The sequence below is a fragment of the Rhinoderma darwinii genome, chromosome 1, assembly GCF_050947455.1.
Source record: "Rhinoderma darwinii isolate aRhiDar2 chromosome 1, aRhiDar2.hap1, whole genome shotgun sequence".
In the NCBI taxonomy this organism is placed as follows: Eukaryota; Metazoa; Chordata; class Amphibia; order Anura; family Rhinodermatidae; genus Rhinoderma; species Rhinoderma darwinii.
In genome coordinates, this window is record NC_134687.1 from 180,310,426 (window position 1) to 180,330,244 (window position 19,819).

Sequence of the window (19,819 nt, forward strand, 5' to 3'; positions counted from 1 at the left end):
AAGCTGTGGTCCCACCCTAAAAATATTGATTCCTATTTTACATCTCCAGGGGTGCTGTCATAGGTGAATAGGTAAAAGATCGATTACTTACCGGTAATCTGTTTTTCAAGAAGCTATGACAGCACCCCACTGTTACCCTCCCATGTCTGTAGTAGATGACCCTCATAAACTGGATCGCTACGTTTAATTTGAGCATCCCTGTAAATATTGTACATATTAAGGTGTGAGGGACTCTCACAAAAAAAAAAAAAAGCACACATATAAACTAAACTACTTCTCATCCTGAGTTCTTCCTAAAGACTGGGTGTGTGGAGAGGTGTGTCCTTTTTATATCCTCAGGTTTCCTGTCCAGCGGATGGGACGTCTCTCCAGGGGTGCTGTCATAGGTTCTTGAAAAACTGATTACCGGTAAGTAATCGATCTTTTTGTTTTTTCCAGCCATTTTTCGAGACGTTTACGGCCAAAATAACGGCTGCAAACACTACGCGTGCACATCCCCTAAGGCTATGATCACACGCTTACTAAAACAGCCTCTGATTTTCAGGTGTTTTTGAAGCTGAAAATGAAGCTTTTAACTTGGAGCTTCTTTTCAGGCGTCTGAACACTATGAAAAACGCCTCAAAAAATTACTCAATGGAAAATCAGCTCCAAAAACGGCCGTAAAAAACGCAAGTTGCTCAAAAAACGTCTGAAAATCAGGAGCGGTTTTCCCTTGAAAACGGCTCCATATTTTCAGACTAAGGCCGGATTCACACGAGCGTGTGTGTTTTGCGCTTCACACTTAGCAGCTCCGTGTGTCATCACCATATGATGTGCGGCTACGTGCTTTTCGCGCAGCCGCCATCATTATGACACTCCGTTTGGATGTTTGTAAACAGAAAAGCACGTGGTGCTTTTCATTCATCCTTTTCACAGCTGTTGCGCGAATCACGCGCGTCCCACGGAAGTGCTTCCGTGTGGCATGCGTGATGCGTGAAATACGCACAAAGAACGGACATGTCGTGAGTTTTTCGCAGCGGACTCGCGCTGCGTAAAAATCACACAACTGTCTGCACGGCCCCATAGACTAATATAGGTCTGTGCGACGCGCGTGATTTTGCACGGACGTATATCCCGTTCGTCTGAATAAGCCCTTATTTTGTTAATCGTGTGCACATACCCTAAGGGTATGTTCACATGCTTACCAAAAAACGTCTGAAAATACGGAGCTGTTTTCAAGGGAAAACAGCTCCTGATTTTCAGAAGTTTTTTGAGCAACTCGTGGTTTTTGGAGCTGTTTTCAATGGAGTCTAAGGCTATGTTCACACGGGGTCTTTTGCCGAGTTTTTTGACGCGGAAACCGCGTCGCAAAACTCGGCAGAAACGGCCCGAGAACGCCTCCCATTGATTTCAATGGGAGGCGTCGGCGTCTTTTTCCCGCGAGCAGTAAAACTGCCTCGCGGGAAAAAGAAGCGACATGCCCTATCTTCGGGCGCTTCCGCGTCCGACCTCCCATTGACTTCAATGGGAGGCAGGAGAAAGCGTGTTTTATGCCCGCGGCGCTCAATGGCCGCGGGCGAAAAACGGCGCGATAATTGCTATTCACACGGAGTATTTTGGGGGAGGAATATCTGCCTCAAAATTCCGTTTGGAGCTTTGAGGCAGATATTCCTCCCCCAAAATACTCCGTGTGAACATAGCCTAAGGCTTCCTTTCCAGCGAATGGGATGTCTCTCCAGGGGTGCTGTCATAGGTTCATGAAAAACCGATTACCGGTAAGTAATCAATCTTTTCCGTTTGTGTCAGTCAGGGTCCCGTTCCGAAGGAAAGCTCCGACGTTCCTTCGGAACGAAGCCCTGGCGCAGATGTGAACGAAGCATAAGCTCTATGATTTCAGATTTTTACTGCAATAATTAACTGATGCCCAACAGGAGTATAAATTCCATGTCCTAGATAGAAATTGGTGCTTGATGCTGTCAGCTGGGCAAAAGATCCGTTTATTCATACAGCTTCAAATGTACCCAACAGGCATAGATCCACCTCATACAGGACAGCATAAAGAATTGGCTTTAAGCACTTACTAAGGATGTTCATATGTGTTTTTGTTCTGTCAAATATCCAGCGCTTCCTTCATTTTCTTCATGTTTGTCACATGACGGACACTAATGGTGCCTGATGGGAACATATTGACTTTAACCCCTTCGCGCTCAGCAACGTACTTTTCCGTTGCGCTAAGTGCATCGTTCGTGCTCAGCGCCAGAATAGTACGTCCCCCGGCGTTTCATCGAGCTGTGATGCCTGCTGTTTCCGACAGCAGGCTATCACAGCTCAGTGTGCAGGGACCAATCGCAGTGGTCCCGCCTCCGCGATCGCTGCTATTGGTTAGTTAGTGATGACTGACCAATAGCAGCGATCGCATACGTAATTTCCTGCTGTGACCTCAGATCCTGCCGCACCTGCTCTCTGTTGAAGTTTGAGAGAGGTTGTGGCGGGAGGCAGTGCAGTTTAGTTTAGAAGAAAACATGCAGCGTAGTTTACAAAACCTTTCCCACCTTCTATCCACTTCCCACTCCTGTCCTTGTGTTCCCCTTGTCACCCACGTTTTTGGTCAGTGATCTCTATCACTAACCACTTTTGAGTCTTCAGGGCCACATTTTTTGGTCCCTGGGGATTTTTTATTTTTTTTATTTTCTTCAAAAAATATAATAAAAACAAAAAAAAAGTCAGTTTAGAAAGTCAGCAGATAGCTTAGTATAAGGCTGGATTCACACGAGCACATTACATCCGTAATGGACGGAACGTATTTCGGCCGCAAGTCCCGGAACGCACACAGTGCAGGGAGCCGGGCTCCTAGCATCATAGTTAAGTACAATGCTAGGAGTCCCTGCCTCTCCGTGGAACTACTGTCCCGTACTGAAAACATGATTACAGTATGGGACAGTTGTCCGGCAGGGACTCCTAGCATCGTACATAAGTATTATGATGCTAGGAGCCCGGCTCCCTGCAGTGTGTTCGGTCCGGGACTTGCGGCCGAAATACGTCCGTCAATTACGGACGTAATTAGTGTGTGTGCACATACCCTTACATCTAGGCAGTTAAACTGTTGTTCCCTCTGATTCTTTGGGGAGTCACAAAAGGAGGGAAGGACAATGTCTTGGTTTAGGTGAAAGGGTGAAACCACTTTAGGAAGGAATTCTAGTAGGGTTTTTAAGATGACTATCATCTAGCAGTAGGGTATGTGGAGGAAAGGCAGAGAGGGCCTGGATCTCGCTCACTCTACGGGCTGATGTAATGGCTAATAAAAAGGTAATTTTGAGTGTTAGCATCTTCAAGGAAATAGAGTATATGGGTTCAAAGGGTGGTTTTATCAAAGCCGTCCGTCCATTATGGACGTAATGTGCTCGTGTGAATCCAGCCTTAGGGTTCGTGTCAAAAAGCGTAGTTAGGTATAGTGTGAGGGAATTTAGCGTCAGCAATCAGTCTCAGTTAGTTAGGTTTAGCGTCAGAAATCCATCATCGTAGTTAGGTTTAGCGTCAGGAAAGCTCAGAAAATTCTAGTTCGGTCTAGTGTCAGGGAATCGTCGCCGTACTTAGGTTTAGAGTATGTGCACACGATAACTGCATTTACGTCTGAAATTACGGAGCTGTTTTCAGGAGAAAACAGCTCCTGAATTTCAGACGTAATTGCCATGAATAAGGACGCAAGAAGCGTCTGAAACGCGTAGGCGCACATCACATACGATATTTTCTCCTTATTTTCTCCTTATACTATGGGATTTTACAATTCAACTAAGTCCTATTTTTTAGACTTTAACGAAATTAAACTTGGAACGATTTTTCCGTTTTATACATCCACGCTGGATCCAACCTTTCACCCTATCTGCTATCTATTTGCCGTGTGCCGACACGAGGATCCCTGCGGGTTTATCTGAGCAAAATCACAACAAAGGTGAGCTGGAGGTCTTCTCTCTATATTGTGCTAGTAATTGCTCGTACTCGCGTTTTGCGGGGCATCCATTACGGACGTAATTTGGAGCTGTTCTTCATTGGATTCAATGAAAAACGGCTCCAATTATGTCCCAAGAAGTGTCCTGCACTTCTTTGACGAAGCTGTTATTTTACGCGCCGTCTTTTGACAGCGACGTGTAAAATGACAGGTCGTCAGCACAGTACATCGTAAAGCTCATTGAAATAAATGGGCAGATGTTTGCCGACGTATTGGAGCCGTATTTTCAGGCGTAATTCGACGCGTAAAACGCCTCCATTACACCTGAAAATAGGTCGTGTGAACCCAGCCTTAGGGCTTATTCAGACGAACGGGATATACGTCCGTGCAACGCGCAGGATTTTCATGAGCGTCGCACGGACCTATATTAGTCTATGGGGCCGTGCAGACAGTTGCGTGATTTTTACGCAGCGAGTCCGCTGCGAAAAAGTCACGACATGTCCGTTTTTTGAGCGTATTTTGCGCATCACGCTCCCGTTGAAGTCAATGGGTGCGTGAAAATCACACATGGCACACGGAAGCACTTCCGTGGGACGCGCGTGATTCGCGCAACAGCTGTAAAACTATGTAAACAGAAAAGCACGTTGTTCTTTTCTGTTTTCATTCAAACATCCAAACGGAGTGTCATAATGATGGAGGCTGCGCGAAAATCGCGCAGCCGCGCATCATACTGGGCTGACACGGAGCTGTTAAGTGCCTTTTGCACACGTGTGAATCCGGCCTTAGTGTCAGGGAAGTTCACATAAAATCTAGTTAGGTATAATACGTCTGTGCTACACGCGTGATTTTCACGCGCCTCGTACGGACCTATGTTAGTCAATGGGGCCGTTCAGACTGTCAGTGATTTTCACGCAGCGTATGTCCGCTGCGTAAAACTCACGACATGTCTTATATTTGCCCGTTTTTCGCGCATCACGCACCCATTGAAGTCAATGGGTGCATGAAAACAGCGCACTGCACACGGACGCACTTCCGTTTGCCGCGCGTGATGCGCGCTACAGTAGTCAAAACTATGAATGAAAACAGTGTCATAATGATGGCGGCTGCGCGAAAATCACGCAGCCACGCATCATATGGTGATGACACACGGAGCTTTTATGGACCATTTGCACGTGCAAAACACTGTGTTAAGAACCCTCGCCCTAGTTAGGCTTAGGCCTTATTTACACGAACGTGTGCGTTTTGCGTGCGCAAAAAACGCAGCGTTTTTGCGCGTTGCAGTTCCGTGTGTCATAAGTGTTTGCTGCGAGGCTGCGTGATTTCCACGCATATGCCATCCTTATGACACGCGGTTTTGAGAAAAAGAAATGAAGGAGGTGGTTTTATTTTTCCCTTCGTTTCTTGATCTACTGTTGCGCGAATCACACGCAGCACACGGAAGTGCGTCCGTGTGCTGCACGTGATTTTCACACACCCTCTGACTTCAATGGGTTGCGTGATGCACAAAAAACGTTTAAGTATAGGTCATGTGAGTTTCAGCGTGTGTCCGCTGCGTGAAAAACACTGACTGTCTGAATGGCCCCATTGACTTACATAGGTCCGTGTGACGCGCGTGATTTTCACGCGTGTATCACGGACGTGAAACACGTTTGTGTAAATAAGGCCTTAGTGTCAGAGAAGTCCACTCGTTCTATAAATCAAAAACACGGAAAAAAAAAATATATATACAGTGAAGGAAATAAGTATTTGATCCCTTGCTGATTTTGTGCGTTTGGCCACTGTCAAAGTCATGAACAGTCTAGAATTTTTAGGCTAGGTTAATCTTGCCAGTGAGAGATAGATTATATAAAAAAAAAAAAGAAAATCACATAGTCAAAATTATATATATTTATTTGCATTGTGCACAGAGAAATAAGTATTTGATCCCCTACCAACCATTAAGAGTTCAGCCTCCTCCAGACCAGTTACACGCTCCAAATCAACTTGGTGCCTGCATTAAAGACAGCTGTCTTACATGGTCACCTGTATAAAAGACTCCTGTCCACAGACTCAATTAATCAGTCTGACTCTAACCTCTACAACATGGGCAAGACCAAGGAGCTTTCTAAGGATGTCAGGGACAAGATCATAGACCTGCACAAGGCTGGAATGGGCTACAAAACCATAAGTAAGACGCTGGGTGAGAAGGAGACAACTGTTGGTGCAATAGTAAGAAAATGGAAGACATACAAAATGACTGTCAATTGACATCGATCTGGGGCTCCATGCAAAATCTCACCTCGTGGGGTATCCTTGATCCTGAGGAAGGTGAGAGCTCAGCCGAAAACTACACGGGGGGAACTTGTTAATGATCTCAAGGCAGCTGGGACCACGGTCACCAAGAAAACCATTGGTAACACATTACTCCGTAATGGATTAAAATCCTGCAGTGCCCGCAAGGTCCCCCTGCTCAAGAAGGCACATGTACAGGCCCATCTGAAGTTTGCAAATTAACATCTGGATGATTCTGAGAGTGATTGGGAGAAGGTGCTGTGGTCAGATGAGACTAAAATTGAGCTCTTTGGCATTAACTCAACTCGCCGTGTTTGGAGGAAGAGAAATGCTGCCTATGACCCAAAGAACACCGTCCCCACTGTCAAGCATGGAGGTGGAAACATTATGTTTTGGGGGTGTTTCTCTGCTAAGGGCACAGGACTACTTCACCGCATCAATGGGAGAATGGATGGAGCCATGTACCGTCAAATCCTAAGTGACAACCTCCTTCCCTCCACCAGGATATTAAAAATGGCTCGTGGCTGGGTCTTCCAGCACGACAATGACCCGAAACATACAGCCAAGGCAACAAAGGAGTGGCTCAAAAAGAAGCACATTAAGGTCATGGAGTGGTTTAGCCAGTCTCCAGACCTTAATCCCATCGAAAACTTATGGAGGGAGCTGAAGATTCGAGTTGCCAACGACAGCCTCGAAATCTTAATGATTTACAGATGATCTGCAAAGAGGAGTGGGCCAAAATTCCATCTAACATGTGTGCAAACCTCATCATCAACTACAAAAAACGTCTGACTACTGTGCTTGCCAACAAGGGTTTTGCCACCAAGTATTAAGTCTTGTTTGCCAAAGGGATCAAATACTTATTTCTCTGTGCACAATGCAAATAAATATATATAATTTTGACAATGTGATTTTCTGTTTTTTTTTTTAATATAATCTATCTCTCACTGGTAAAATTAACCTAGCCTAAAAATTCTAGACTGTTCATGTCTTTGACAGTGGGCAAACTTACAAAATCAGCAAGGGATCAAATACTTATTTCCTTCACTAATATATATATATATATATGTTTAGATACTGTGTTATCTGCAGCATCTCAGCTAGTATTAGGGCATGACCACACGTGGCGGATTTCCTCCGCAACTGTCCGCATCAATGCCGCACAGAATCTGCGTTGCAGATTCTGCTGCGGATCTGCACAAAATGTGCAGTAAATTGATGCGGACTAGCTGCTGCGGACTGCGGGAAAAGTGCTTCCCTTCTCCCTATCAGTGCAGGATAGAGAGAAGGGACAGCACTTTCCCTAGTGAAAGTAAAAGAATTTCATACTTACCGGCCGTTGTCTTGGTGACGCGTCCCTCTTTCGGCATCCAGCCCGACCTCCCTGGATGACGCGCCAGTCCATGTGACCGCTGCAGCCTGTGCTTGGCCTGTGATTGGCTGCAGCCGTCACTTAGACTGAAACGTCATCCTGGGAGGCCGGACTGGAGACAGAAGCAGGGAGTTCTCGGTAAGTATGAACTTATATTTTTTTACAGGTTGCTGTATATTGTGATCGGTAGTCACTGTCCAGGGTGCAGAAACAGTTACTGCCGATCGCTTAACTCTTTCAGCACCCTGGACAGTGACTATTTACAGACGTCTCCTAGCAACGCTCCCGTCATTACGGGAGCCCCATTGACTTCCTCAGTCTGGCTGTAGACCTAGAAATACATAGGTCCAGCCAGAATGAAGAAATGTCATGGCAAAAAAGCAAGACGCATCCGCAGCACACATGACATGTGCATGACAGCTGCGGACTTCATTGCGGAACTTAGAATCTCCATTGAAGTCAATGGAGAAATTCCGCCATGAGTCCGCCACTGCTCCGCAACAGACAGAGCATGCTGCGGACACCAAATTACGCTCCGCAGCCTATGCTCCGCAGCGGAATGTTACGCATCGTCTAAACGAACACTTCTAAATAGAAGTGGAAGTCAATGCAGAAACGGCTCCGCTGCGGATTAACGCTGCGGAGTGTCCGCAGCGGAATTTAAGTGAAATTCCGCCACGTGTGAACCCAGCCTTAGGGTATGTGCACACGATAACTGGCTTTTACGTCTGAAATTACAGACTGTTTTCAGGAGAAAACAGCTCCGTCGTTTCAGACGTAAATGCTGCTCCTCGCATTTTGCGAGGCGTCTTTGGCGCCCGTAATCTTGAGCTGTTCTTCATTGAATTCCATGAAGAACGGCTCAAATTACGTTTCAAAGAAGTGTCCTGCACTTCTTTGACGAGGCAGTCATTTTACGCGTCGTCGTTTGACAGCTGTCAAACGACGACGCGTAAATGACAGGTCGTCGGCACAGTACGTCGGCAAACCCATTCAAATGAATGGGCAGATGTTTGCCGACGTATTGTAGCCGTGTTTTCAGGCGTAAATCGAGGCATAATACGCCTCGTTTATGCTTGAAAATAGGTCGTGTGAACCCAGCCTTAGGGTTTGTTAGTGTCAGGGAATCGTTCTATAAAAAAAAAAGTTTTAGGTAGCATTCTATTACTTCTACTAGTACTAATAAAAATACTTTTATTTTGTTCTTGTCAAGCACACACGCTCTGCCTGTGCAAGAGAACACATTTTGCTGTATACACAATACACGTGTCTAAGCACACAATTTACACGTGTGACACATAAATACTAAAATATGTCCCAAAGGTCATTTTCTCTTGAAGAGGCCTATGCGTTTCTTGCCTCTGACACAGACTCGTCAGATGGCGAGACTCTCTTTTATTTATCAACCTCCTCATCCAGTGATGAAGAGGAAGGACCCCATAGGAGACGCCCCAGGTCCTCCACCACAGTTAACCCCTGAGAGAAGTGACCCTGCAACAGTTGAAACCTCCGAGCGAAGTGACCCCATTTGGACCACCACACCAGACAATTACAAGCCTCAAATTCCTGAGTACACGGGCAGCCCAGGGATAAAATTTAATGTGGCAGGGCTCAGTGAGATGGACTTTTTCAAGTTCTTTTTCACGGATGAATTTATAGAGCTTATGGTGTCCCAGACCAATTCAAATGCCCAACATTATATTACAAAGAACCCCACATCATTTTATGCCCAATTCCACAGGTGGACTCCTGTAGATGCAGCAAAATTGGGCAAGTTCTGGGGACTGCTCTTGAACAAGCCATCCATTAGGACCTACTGGAGTATAGACATATTATACCACACCCCGATGTACCGCATGGCCATGTCCAGGATGCGTTATGAGGTAATACTTTGCTTCTTACATTATGCTGATAATGAGCAGTGCCCAACCCGAGATGACCCCAGTTTTGACCGTTAGTATAAACTGAGACCCCTATTAGACCATTTCAGTGCCCGGTTTGCCCAAGCATACACCCCCGAGAAGTGTATTTCTATTGATGAGTCCTTGGTACATTTTAAAGGGAGGCTTCAATTCTGCCAGTACCTGCCGAGTAAGAGGGCAAGGTATGGCGTGAAGATGTATAAGCTGTGTGAGAGTGCATCAGGATATAGCACCTGGATAACTTTTATACCAGTGTCCCACTCTTCTAGTGCCTTGCTTCCAGAAGTCCTGCGGCATGCGGCACTGCTAGAAAAAAAAAAATCTGAGAGGCCTCCCCCAGGGCACAATCCAGCAGCAAGATATTGTGTGTCAAGTACAAAAGAGATATCTTTGTATTGACAACAATACATGGCCACACCAGTACCCATGTACCTGTACGAGGTACCAGTACAGAGACCCCCAAACCAGACTGCATCCTGGACTACAATAGGTACATGAGGGGGGGACTTGTCAGATCAAGTCCTGAAGCCCTACAGTGCCATGCAGAAATCGAAGCTGGCCGTGCGCATCATACAGATGGCATTGTACAATGCGTACGTGCTACGTCGATGTGCAGGCCAGAGGGGAACTTTCCTGGAACCTAAAGAGGTGGTTATCACGAACCTAATCTTTAGAGACCAGGAAGGACGGCCACATGCATTGTACAAGGGCAACACTTTCCAGGAGAAGTTCCCCAAACTGCCATGAAGGGAAAGAATCAAAAGAGGCGCAGAGTCTGCTCAAAGAGGGGGATAAGAAAGGACACGATATAACAATGTCAGACGTGTCCTGAAAAACCAAGGCTCTGTATAAAGGAGTGTTTTAAAATTTATCATACATCACTTGATTTTTAATTTACCCCAGTTTTATTTACCATGATGCATTCCGCACAGCTTATCCCCCTCTGAACCCTGCCATGTGCCCAGGGGGCAGATAAGCTGTAATGAATATGAGCATTTCAAATTCATTCCGAATTTCCCAAAAGTTTTGGGATCCGTCCCACATGAATCACTTAAAATGACAGAGAAGAAGGATCACTTGACCTACCTAGGTCCTAAAGACTATCATGGACTGTTGTTTGGCCAGCTGCTACGGCGGAGTGGCCTAGTGTGTCCACACACCCCATAGCCATGACAGTACGCTCAGGCCATGGATCCCGCTGGTCAACCCAAAACCGCGGTCCAGATGATGCAAGCGGACATGCGTGACCTCTGGACACGTCAGGATCAGCTCCTACAAGCTGTAAACTCCATAATTACCTGTTTGGATCTTCCTTCCTGTACTGCCTCTGGCTGCTTCAGCTGCTCCTCCACCTGCTATCCCTCCTGCCTGTCCCGGGTCTGTAATTTCGTTGCCTCTACCTCCTCGCTACGACGGGGATCCTAAGACCTGTGGCCACAAGGGACATTTCGTGCACCAATGCCCGCAAAAGCTGGGAAACTCCAGCACCTAGGTTTGATTGGAGAGACAATAGTAGGTGAATCTCCCTCGACTACTAAATTCTCTCCAAGACTTTCTATTCCTGTATCGTCACGGTGAAGGATCACACTCTGTTAGGGTATGTTCACACACAGTGTTTTCAGACATAATTCAGGCGTTTTACGCCACGAATTACGCCTGAAAAAACAGCTCCATTACGCCTACAAACATCTGCCCATTGCTTGCAATGGGTTTTACGGTGTTCTGTTCCCACGAGCCTTAATTTTACGCGTCGCTGTCAAAATACGGTGCGTAAAATGACGGCTCGTCAAAAGAAGTGCAGGACACTTCTTGGGACGTTTTTGGAGGCGTTTTTCATTGACTCCATTGAAAAACAGCTCCAAAAACGGCCATAAAATACGCTGCGAAAAACGCGAGTTGTTAAAAAAACGTCTGAAAATCAGGAGCTGTTTTCATCTGATAACAGCTTCGTATTTTCAGACTTTTTTGGTCACTGCGTGCGAACATACCCTTACCTGCTTACTTGAATTCTGGAGCAGCTGCAAACTTCATCCAGTAGGACTTAGGCCCCATGCACACGACCGTGTTCGGTCCGTGATATACGGTCCGCATGTCGGCTGCATGTCCCGGACCGAACACAGTGCAGGGAGTCGGGCTCCTAGCATCACACTTATCTATGACGATAGGGGTCACTGCCTGTCCGCGGAACTACTGTCCCGTACTGTAATCATGTTTTAGTGTGTGACAGTAGTTACGTGGATAGGCAGTGACACCTAGCGTCATAGATAAGTATGATGCTAGGAGCCCGGCTCCCTGTACTTTGTACGGTCCGGGACAAGCGGCCGACATGCGGACCGTATATCACGGACCGAACACGGTCGTGTGCATGAGGCCTTAGTAGACCGTCTCCACTTGGCTACTGTTCCTCTAGAAAATCCTCTGGCAGATGCTTCTGTTGATGGACAACCTCTGCCGGACCCTTTCCTGTCTATCACCAAACCTCTGAGACTACAGATAGGAGTCCTTCACTCTGAACTGATAACTTTCTATGTCCTAACCAAAGCAATAAACCTTGCCATGGCTACGCCAGCACGCTCCAGTTAATTATTGTAATTCTGGAGGGGTCCTCCAATAGGGTCCCTGATGTCTTTACCGCTGTCTGCCTCAGGTTCGTACTGTTCTTTCTCCACTACCTCTGTCTCTCACTGGACTACCTCCTCAATATGCTAATTAGGCAGATGTCTTTAGCAAGAAGGAGGCAGAGGTCCTTCCTCCTCATTGTCCCTATGACTGTCCTATTGAGTTGCTCCCTGAAGATTCACCTCCTTGTGGACGAGTTTATCCTCTCTCCTTGCCTCAAACCCAGGCCATGTCGGAGTGTGCCAAGGATAACCTGAGGAGGGGGTTCATCAGAAAATCTTCTTCATCAGCCGGTGCCGGCTTCTTCGTGACCGTGCATCGATTACCATGGGTTAAACCTAATCATGGTAAAAAAAACAAGTACCCCTTGCAGCTTATCTTCGAGAGGATTCGTGGAGCCAAGATTTTGAAGAAGCTGGATCTACGCGGGGCCTATAACCAGATCCATATTCGCAAGGGTGATGAATTGAAAACCGCATTCAACACCAGAGACGGTCACTACGATTATCTCGTAATGCTCTTTGGACTGTGTAATGCTTCAGCGGTGTTTCAGTACTTTGTAAACTACATCTTCCGTGATCTTCTGTATGGCCTGATGCACACGACCGTGTTCGGTCCGTGATATACGGTCCGCATGTCGGCCGCTTGTCCCGGACCGTACAAAGTACAGGGAGCCGGGCTCCTAGCATCATACTTATCTATGACGCTAGGTGTCACTGCCTATCCACGTAACTACTGTCACACACTAAAACATGATTACAGTACGGGACAGTAGTTCCGCGGACAGGCAGTGACCCCTATCGTCATAGATAAGTGTGATGCTAGGAGCCCGACTCCCTGCACTGTGTTCGGTCCGGGACATGCGGTCGACATGCGGACCGTATATCACGGACCGAACACGGTCGTGTGCATGAGGCCTATGTCTGTGTGGTGGTTTATCTGGACGACATCTTGATCTACTCCCCTGATCTGACGGCGCATCGGAAGCATGTTCGCCAAGTCCTGTCGCGGTTAAGGAGTAACAGCTTATACGCATCTATCTTCTCAGATTGTTTCTCATCGAGCGCTGTGTATAGAATAGAGGCAGTGGCAGCGCCGCTGCTTTTATTGGTCCTGGTGATCATGTGACTGGTCACATAATCATCGGGATGCCGTTAGTGGCAGGCTGATGCTGGGTACAGCCCTATTAGTGACAATAGTTCACACTGAGTTTTTTGCAGGCAGAAAATTCTGCCTCAAAATTCCGTTTGGAATTTTGAGGCAGATTTTCAGCTGCCTGCACACAACGTTCGTCTGATTTACAGGGCAGCAACACTCGGACGAGCTCCGAATCTCTATCATTGTTTACCAGGCACAGCACCGTACACTTTGTAGTGGCTGTGCCTGGTATTGCTGCTCACTGCCGTTCAGTCTCATTGAAGTGAATGGAACAGAGCAACGATACCGGGCCCAGCCACTACCAAATGTATGGGAACAGAGGCCACTACCAAATGCATGGGGACAGAGGCCACTTCAATCAGCTGAAGTGCAGGGAGTGGGACACCCAGCGATCTGATATTGATGGCCTATACTAGGGATAGGTCATCAATATCAAAGTCCTGGAAAATTCCTTTAATGTTTGTGAGGAGCCTGTAAACCCCTCTTATATAACTATACATGGGCTGGCTCTTCCAGGGTAGTAGCCGTGCCCGGGCCCACATGTCCCATAAGAAGACAGCAGTATTATAAATGACACGTAGTAGGCGGCAGATGCCAGGCTTTTATGCTCATTGGTAGGTAAACCTTTACTGCAGACCTTAGTAGCTGATGACAGAGCGTTGTGTATACGGGAAATGCTCGAGTCATAGACACGTATGTTTCCTACTGTCCCTGCTCTTCCGTGTATACATGACAGTGTGGGTGTGGTAAAGCGTACGACGACTCCAGCAGCAGCCACCACACACAACACAAATTGTAGGTGTAAAAAAGATGGAGGCCGCGGGGAGGAGCCGTCCGACCTAACCCCTCCCCATTATTCTTCCTACCGACTGAGCTGCCGGGGCCGGAGGAGGAGAGGAGCCCCGGGACCATGGAGAGTAATAAGGATGAAGCTGATCGCTGCCTGCAAATTGGGAGGGTGGCGCTGCTGAAAGGTGACCGGGGGAAAGCCCGGAAATTCCTCAGCAAAGCGGAGCGGCTGTACCCGAGCACCGAAGCCCGAGGTGAGCAGAGAGCGGCCTGTCCTGTGTATTGGTAATGCTGACAGGACATGTCTATGTATGTATAGCATGTGTAGGGTTAATGTGCAGAGGTCATACCTGTGTCAGCGGAGGTGGAAATGGCCTCAGCCCTAATATATATATATATATATATATATATATATATACACACGCTATGGAGGTGACTACCCATGAGCACTGAGATGTCACCCTACTCACACAGGAGAATGGAGGTAGGAAGATGTGGTGTCCTGGCCCCGTGATTGTCCTGTTACTAAATAGTAACATATGGAAAGTGCTGCTTTATTTTAGGCCTGTCATGTTTGTGTTGTCACTCTACTGTCCGGGATCTGTGACGTGAACTTAAGGGGGTCCTCTGTCTGCTTGTAGTAAGATCCCTCCCAATACACTACTATCAGTTGCCCCTCCAGCCTATTGATAACGTATATACCACATACCGCCGCAGAATATTGCGTAGTCTGCTGACATACTACAGGGAGTTTTCTCCGAATCTGCCCATTACTAGTCCCAAATGCCTTCCGTGTACATCAGGAGCGATTTGGGGTTCCTTTTCTATATCTTGTGTGTTGGAGGTTCCCTTTATTAATTCTACTATGTGGCTGCACTGCTGTCGTGCTTGTATATGGAAGATTGCTGCAGAAGAGATGGACGGCCATGAAATCTAATATTGTTTAATGCTAGATGAAGCGCTACTTACCACAAAGGTCCATTTACGTAAGTGGTGCCCTTCCATCTTCTAGGCCTCAGCTGAAGCCTGTACCGGTATGACAACTCCGCAGCATGGTTATAAATGATCCCGTGTACAGGAGGTAGTTCAGCTGCAATGGTTACTGGTCCCAGTTGCTGCTCCGTTGTCATCACTAGCACAGGCCTCAGCTGTGTCCAGTAGGGGGCTGCTTTTCTGGTAAACGTTGGGGGCAAATAGAGCTCTAAGTCTAGACGAAAGCTAAGGCCTCATGTACACGACCGTAGCCATGTGCACGGCTTGGATTTTCGAGTCGGCCGGCCGCGGAGTATCACCCGCGAGCTGCCTGCAAATCGGGGGCCGTGCACATGGCTACGGCCATTATTTACTATGAGCCTGGACCGCAGAACACGGCCGTAATAAGACATGTCCGTTCTTTCTGCGGTCCAGGCTCCCGGGCCATGCAAGGACCACGGTCATGTGCATGGGCCCATAGGAATCAATGGGGCTGCAATTCTCCCGTGGATTTTCGTGTGCATGGGGCCTTATACTGTGACAGGCAGGAAAACCAATTAGAAACTGATTGGAAATATATAGAATCAATCAACTCCTCAAAACACATGGTAGACCATCATTTTTTCTCCCTCTTTACTATAACAAATATGCGTGGCCCTAAACGTCACTTATTTTTTTTTGTTTTACTTCATATTACAGTAGGTTCTTTGAGATTGTATTTGCATGTTATAGCATTTACCCCAGCCATGCAATGGTCAACATCCATGTAATTGAGGCCGGAGCATTTACGATGGTCAAATATGGGCCTATATTGTGGGACCAGGATGCCACTGCCTATCCAGCAGGTGTGTGTGTGTGTGTGTGTGTGTGTGTGTGTGTCTTTCAAATGAGTCCCGACGTTATCCTCCGACAGAAGGCACCAACGTATCTCACTGTATAAGCTTACAGTAAGATACGTCGCGTGAACTCCCCGGGCATCGTGCTAATTTAAGCCCGGAGAAAGCCTCCATATATGGACAGTGATGTCAGGGACTTTCAACCATGGAGTCCCTAGCCAGAGCATTGTAAGCTCACTGGCCGGGGACTCCTTTCCTGGGAAATCCCTTAACATCACTGTCCATATATAGACACTGACTTTGGGGATTTGTAATGCGATAATCCACGGCCAGAGCTTTGGCAATGCTCTGGCCAGGGATTCCGCTCCTAGATGGAGCCTCTGATGTTACTGTCCATATATAAACCGTAACGTCAGGAGATTCTCTAGTCCCTGAGTTCTCGGCCAGAGCGCTACCAATGCTCTGGCCGGGGACTCGTAATTGAAAGCCCCTGACATCACTGTCCATACATGGACAGTAATGTTCGGGGCTTCCCCAGGGCTGGAATCCCTGGCCGAGCGCTACCTGATGCTCTTACTGGGAATTCCAGCCCTGGGAAAGCTCCCTAAGGTATACGTTTAACATATACCTGTGACAGATGCCATATGTCACACGTAGGCTTCCATGTAAAAAAAAAAGGATACAGCGCGGTATACGTTTTTTTTGTTTTTGCGGTATCCCTCAGGATGGAATAGCATAGTGTGTTACGTTATTCCATTCTCCAAAAAAAGGTATATTGGCGTGTATGAGCGCGACCGGGGCCAAAATACTCTTCTGGACTTAGAGGCTCTGTCACCACAGTATAAGTGCCCTATCTCCTACATAAGGAGATCGGCGCTATAATGTAGGTGACAGTAATGCTTTTTATTTCGAAAAACGATCTATTTTTACCACTTTATTAGCGATTTTAGATTTATGCTAATGAGTTTCTTAATGCCCAAGTGGGTGTGTTTTTACGTAGACCAAGTGGGCGTTGTACAGAGGAGTGTATGACGCTGACCAATCAGCGTCATACACTTCTCTCCATTCATTTCCTCAGCGCATAGGGATCCTGCCAGATCCCTATGTGCAGTCTTATACTGACACATTAACAATACTGAAGTGTTTAGACAATGACTAGACATTCCTTCCAGCCAGGACAAGATGTCTTTTCACAATCCTGGTACTTCGTTAACGTTTGTGTGTGACTTACAGCAGAGCAAGCGCAATCTCGCCAGATCTTGCTGTAAATGACAGGTTACAATGAGATTACTCTTGCTCTGCTGTAACTACCACAGACAGAGTAACGAAGTGCAGAGATTGTGAATAGACATCCCGTGGAATGTCTACTCACTGTCTAAACACTTCAGTAATGTTAATATGTCAGTATAAGACAGCACATAAGGATCTAGCAGGATCCCTATGCACTGACTAAATGAATGGGGAGAAGTGTATGAGGCTGATTGGTCACTGATTGGTCAGCGTCATACACTCCTCTGCACAACGCCCACTTGGTCTAAAGTAAAAACACACCCAGTTGGGCATTAAGAAGTAATTAGCATAAATCTAAAATTGCTAATAACGTTGTAAAAATTGTTTTTCTAAATACAAAGCACTGCTGTCACCTACATTACAGCGCCGATCACATTATGTAGGAGATAGGGCACTTATAATGTGGTGACAGAGCCTCTTTAAGTCAGGCTAATGGAGCCCTATGGACCGGTTTAGCTTGTACGTAGGTAGCTTTCCCAACATGCACGCTAAACGTAGGACTAAAACGTGATGTTAACAGCTCCTAAGCCGCATTGCTACTAGTGAAGCCTTGTAGTTACGTGTGGGGATGAGCACTTCTTCTCTCCACATTGCCCTGCTTAGTGTAGATGAATGGGCAGCATTATACCATGCTTCTGCCAGTGTCACACGTGTCAGGAGCTGTCATGTAGCCAGGGCCTTCATCGGAACTGTTATAATTGTGTAATATAGTATGATAATGACTTGTGGAACTAGTAGCTAGATGGCATTCTTCATAATTATGGAAGGAGTACTTGTGTCACACCATGTAATATAGGTACCTTTCTGGCCACTGTAGTATAAGAAAGACATAGGATAATTTGAGTGTTTAGAATGTAAATTGGGAATTAAAAAGGTGACCTAATATGTAAAACATATAACCGGATGATCTGTTATGTTTACACCTCGGGAAGTTCATGTGACTAAGGCCATACTCACACGACAGGGATAATCGGCCGTGTGACTGCTGTTTTTTTTGTTTTTTTCTAACGTCCGTAACAAGACTGCATTAAAATCAATACTCTTCTACAAGGCTATTCACACGGACAGTTTTTTAACCCCTTAAGGACGCAGCCTTATTTTGGCCTTAAGGCTCAGAGTCCATTTTTCAAATCGGACATATTTCACTTTATGTGGTAATAACGTCGGAATGCTTAAACCTATCCAAGCGATTCTGAGATTGTTTTCTCGTGACACATTGGGCTTTATGTTTGTGGTAAAATTTGTTCGATATATTCCGTGTTTATTTGTGAAAAATTGCAAAATATAGAGAAATTTAGAAAAAATTTAATTTTTCTGAATTTAAATGCATCTGCTTGTAAAACAGACGGTTATACCACCCAAAATAGTTACTAGTTCACATTTCCCATATGTCTACTTTAGATTGGCATTGTTTTTTGAACATTCTTTTATTTTTCTTGGACGTTACAAGGCTTAGAACATAAACAGCAATTTCTCATATTTTTATGAAAATTTCAAAAGCCTTTTTTTTAAGGTACCAGTTCAGTTCTGAAGTGGCTTTGAAGGGCCTATGTATTAGAAACCCCCATAAAACACCATTTTAAAAACTAGACCCCTCAAAGTATTCAAAACAGCATTTAGAAGTTTTTTTTAACCCTTTATGCATTTCACAGGAATTAAAGCAAAGTGGAGGTGAAATTTGCAAATTTCAATTTTATTCCATTTTTTTTCCTGTAACACAGAAGGTTTTGCCAGAGAAACACTACTAAATATATATTGTCCAGATTCTGCAGGTTTTAAGAAATGTCCCACATGTAACTCTAGTGTGCTCGTGGACTAAAACACATCTTTCTTTGACGAGTTAAAACATGCATCATTACGCCGTATTGACACGAACGGGTGTCAAATCGGCTGTGAAAAACTGCCATTTTTCGCGGGCGATTTGCATTCGCGTGGGACCCGTTTTCACGGATTCCTCAAAGACTTGGGTCTATTGAGGGATTTGGGAAAATGGGCAAAAATATTACTCGTCCTATTTTTTACGGGCCGTTCACACGGTCCATTAACCCCTTGGCGCTCAGTGACGTACTATTCCGTCATGATATCCATAGCATTCGCGCTCCATGACGGAATAGTATTGGGCAACAAAATGGGGTATTTTGTTCCTTGTGAAAATAAGAAATGTTGATGAAAAATTACATTTTATTGGAAAAAATTTCATTTTTTTTAAATTTCACAGCCCAATTCAAATACGTGCTGTTTAAAAACTGTGCGGTCAAAATGGTAACAACAACCATAAATGAATTCCTTGAGGGGTGCAGTTTCCAAAATGGGGTCACTTTTGAGGAATTCCTACTTTTTTGGCACCTCAACACCTCTTCAAACCTGGCATGCTGCCTAAAATATATTCTAATACAAAAGAGGCCTCAAAATCCACTAGGTGCTCCTTTGCTTCTGAGGTCTGTGTTTCAGTCCATTACCGCACTAGGGCCACATGTGACTTTTCTCTAGTAAAACCTTCTGTTTTACAGAAAACAATGGAATAAAAAGGATTTTCTGAGAAAAAAAATAAAATGTACATTTCACCTCTACTTTGCGCTAAATTCCTGTGAAACACCTAAAGGGTTCATAAACTTTCTAAATGCTGTTGTGAATACTTTGAGGGGTCTAGTTTATAAAATGTGTG

General features: G+C 45.8%; 1 protein-coding gene across 1 annotated transcript in view; it reads left to right on the forward strand.

Moving 5' to 3' along the window:
• The first annotated feature begins 13,830 nt into the window (after positions 1–13,830).
• The window catches only part of DNAJB14 (DnaJ heat shock protein family (Hsp40) member B14), a 38,830-nt gene continuing 32,841 nt past the window's right edge, over positions 13,831–19,819 (forward strand). Inside the window, exon 1 of the mRNA XM_075860625.1 lies at positions 13,831–14,310. Coding sequence (XP_075716740.1) covers positions 14,178–14,310 — 133 coding nt within the window. The 5' untranslated portion in view covers positions 13,831–14,177. The remainder of the gene's footprint in view (positions 14,311–19,819) is intronic.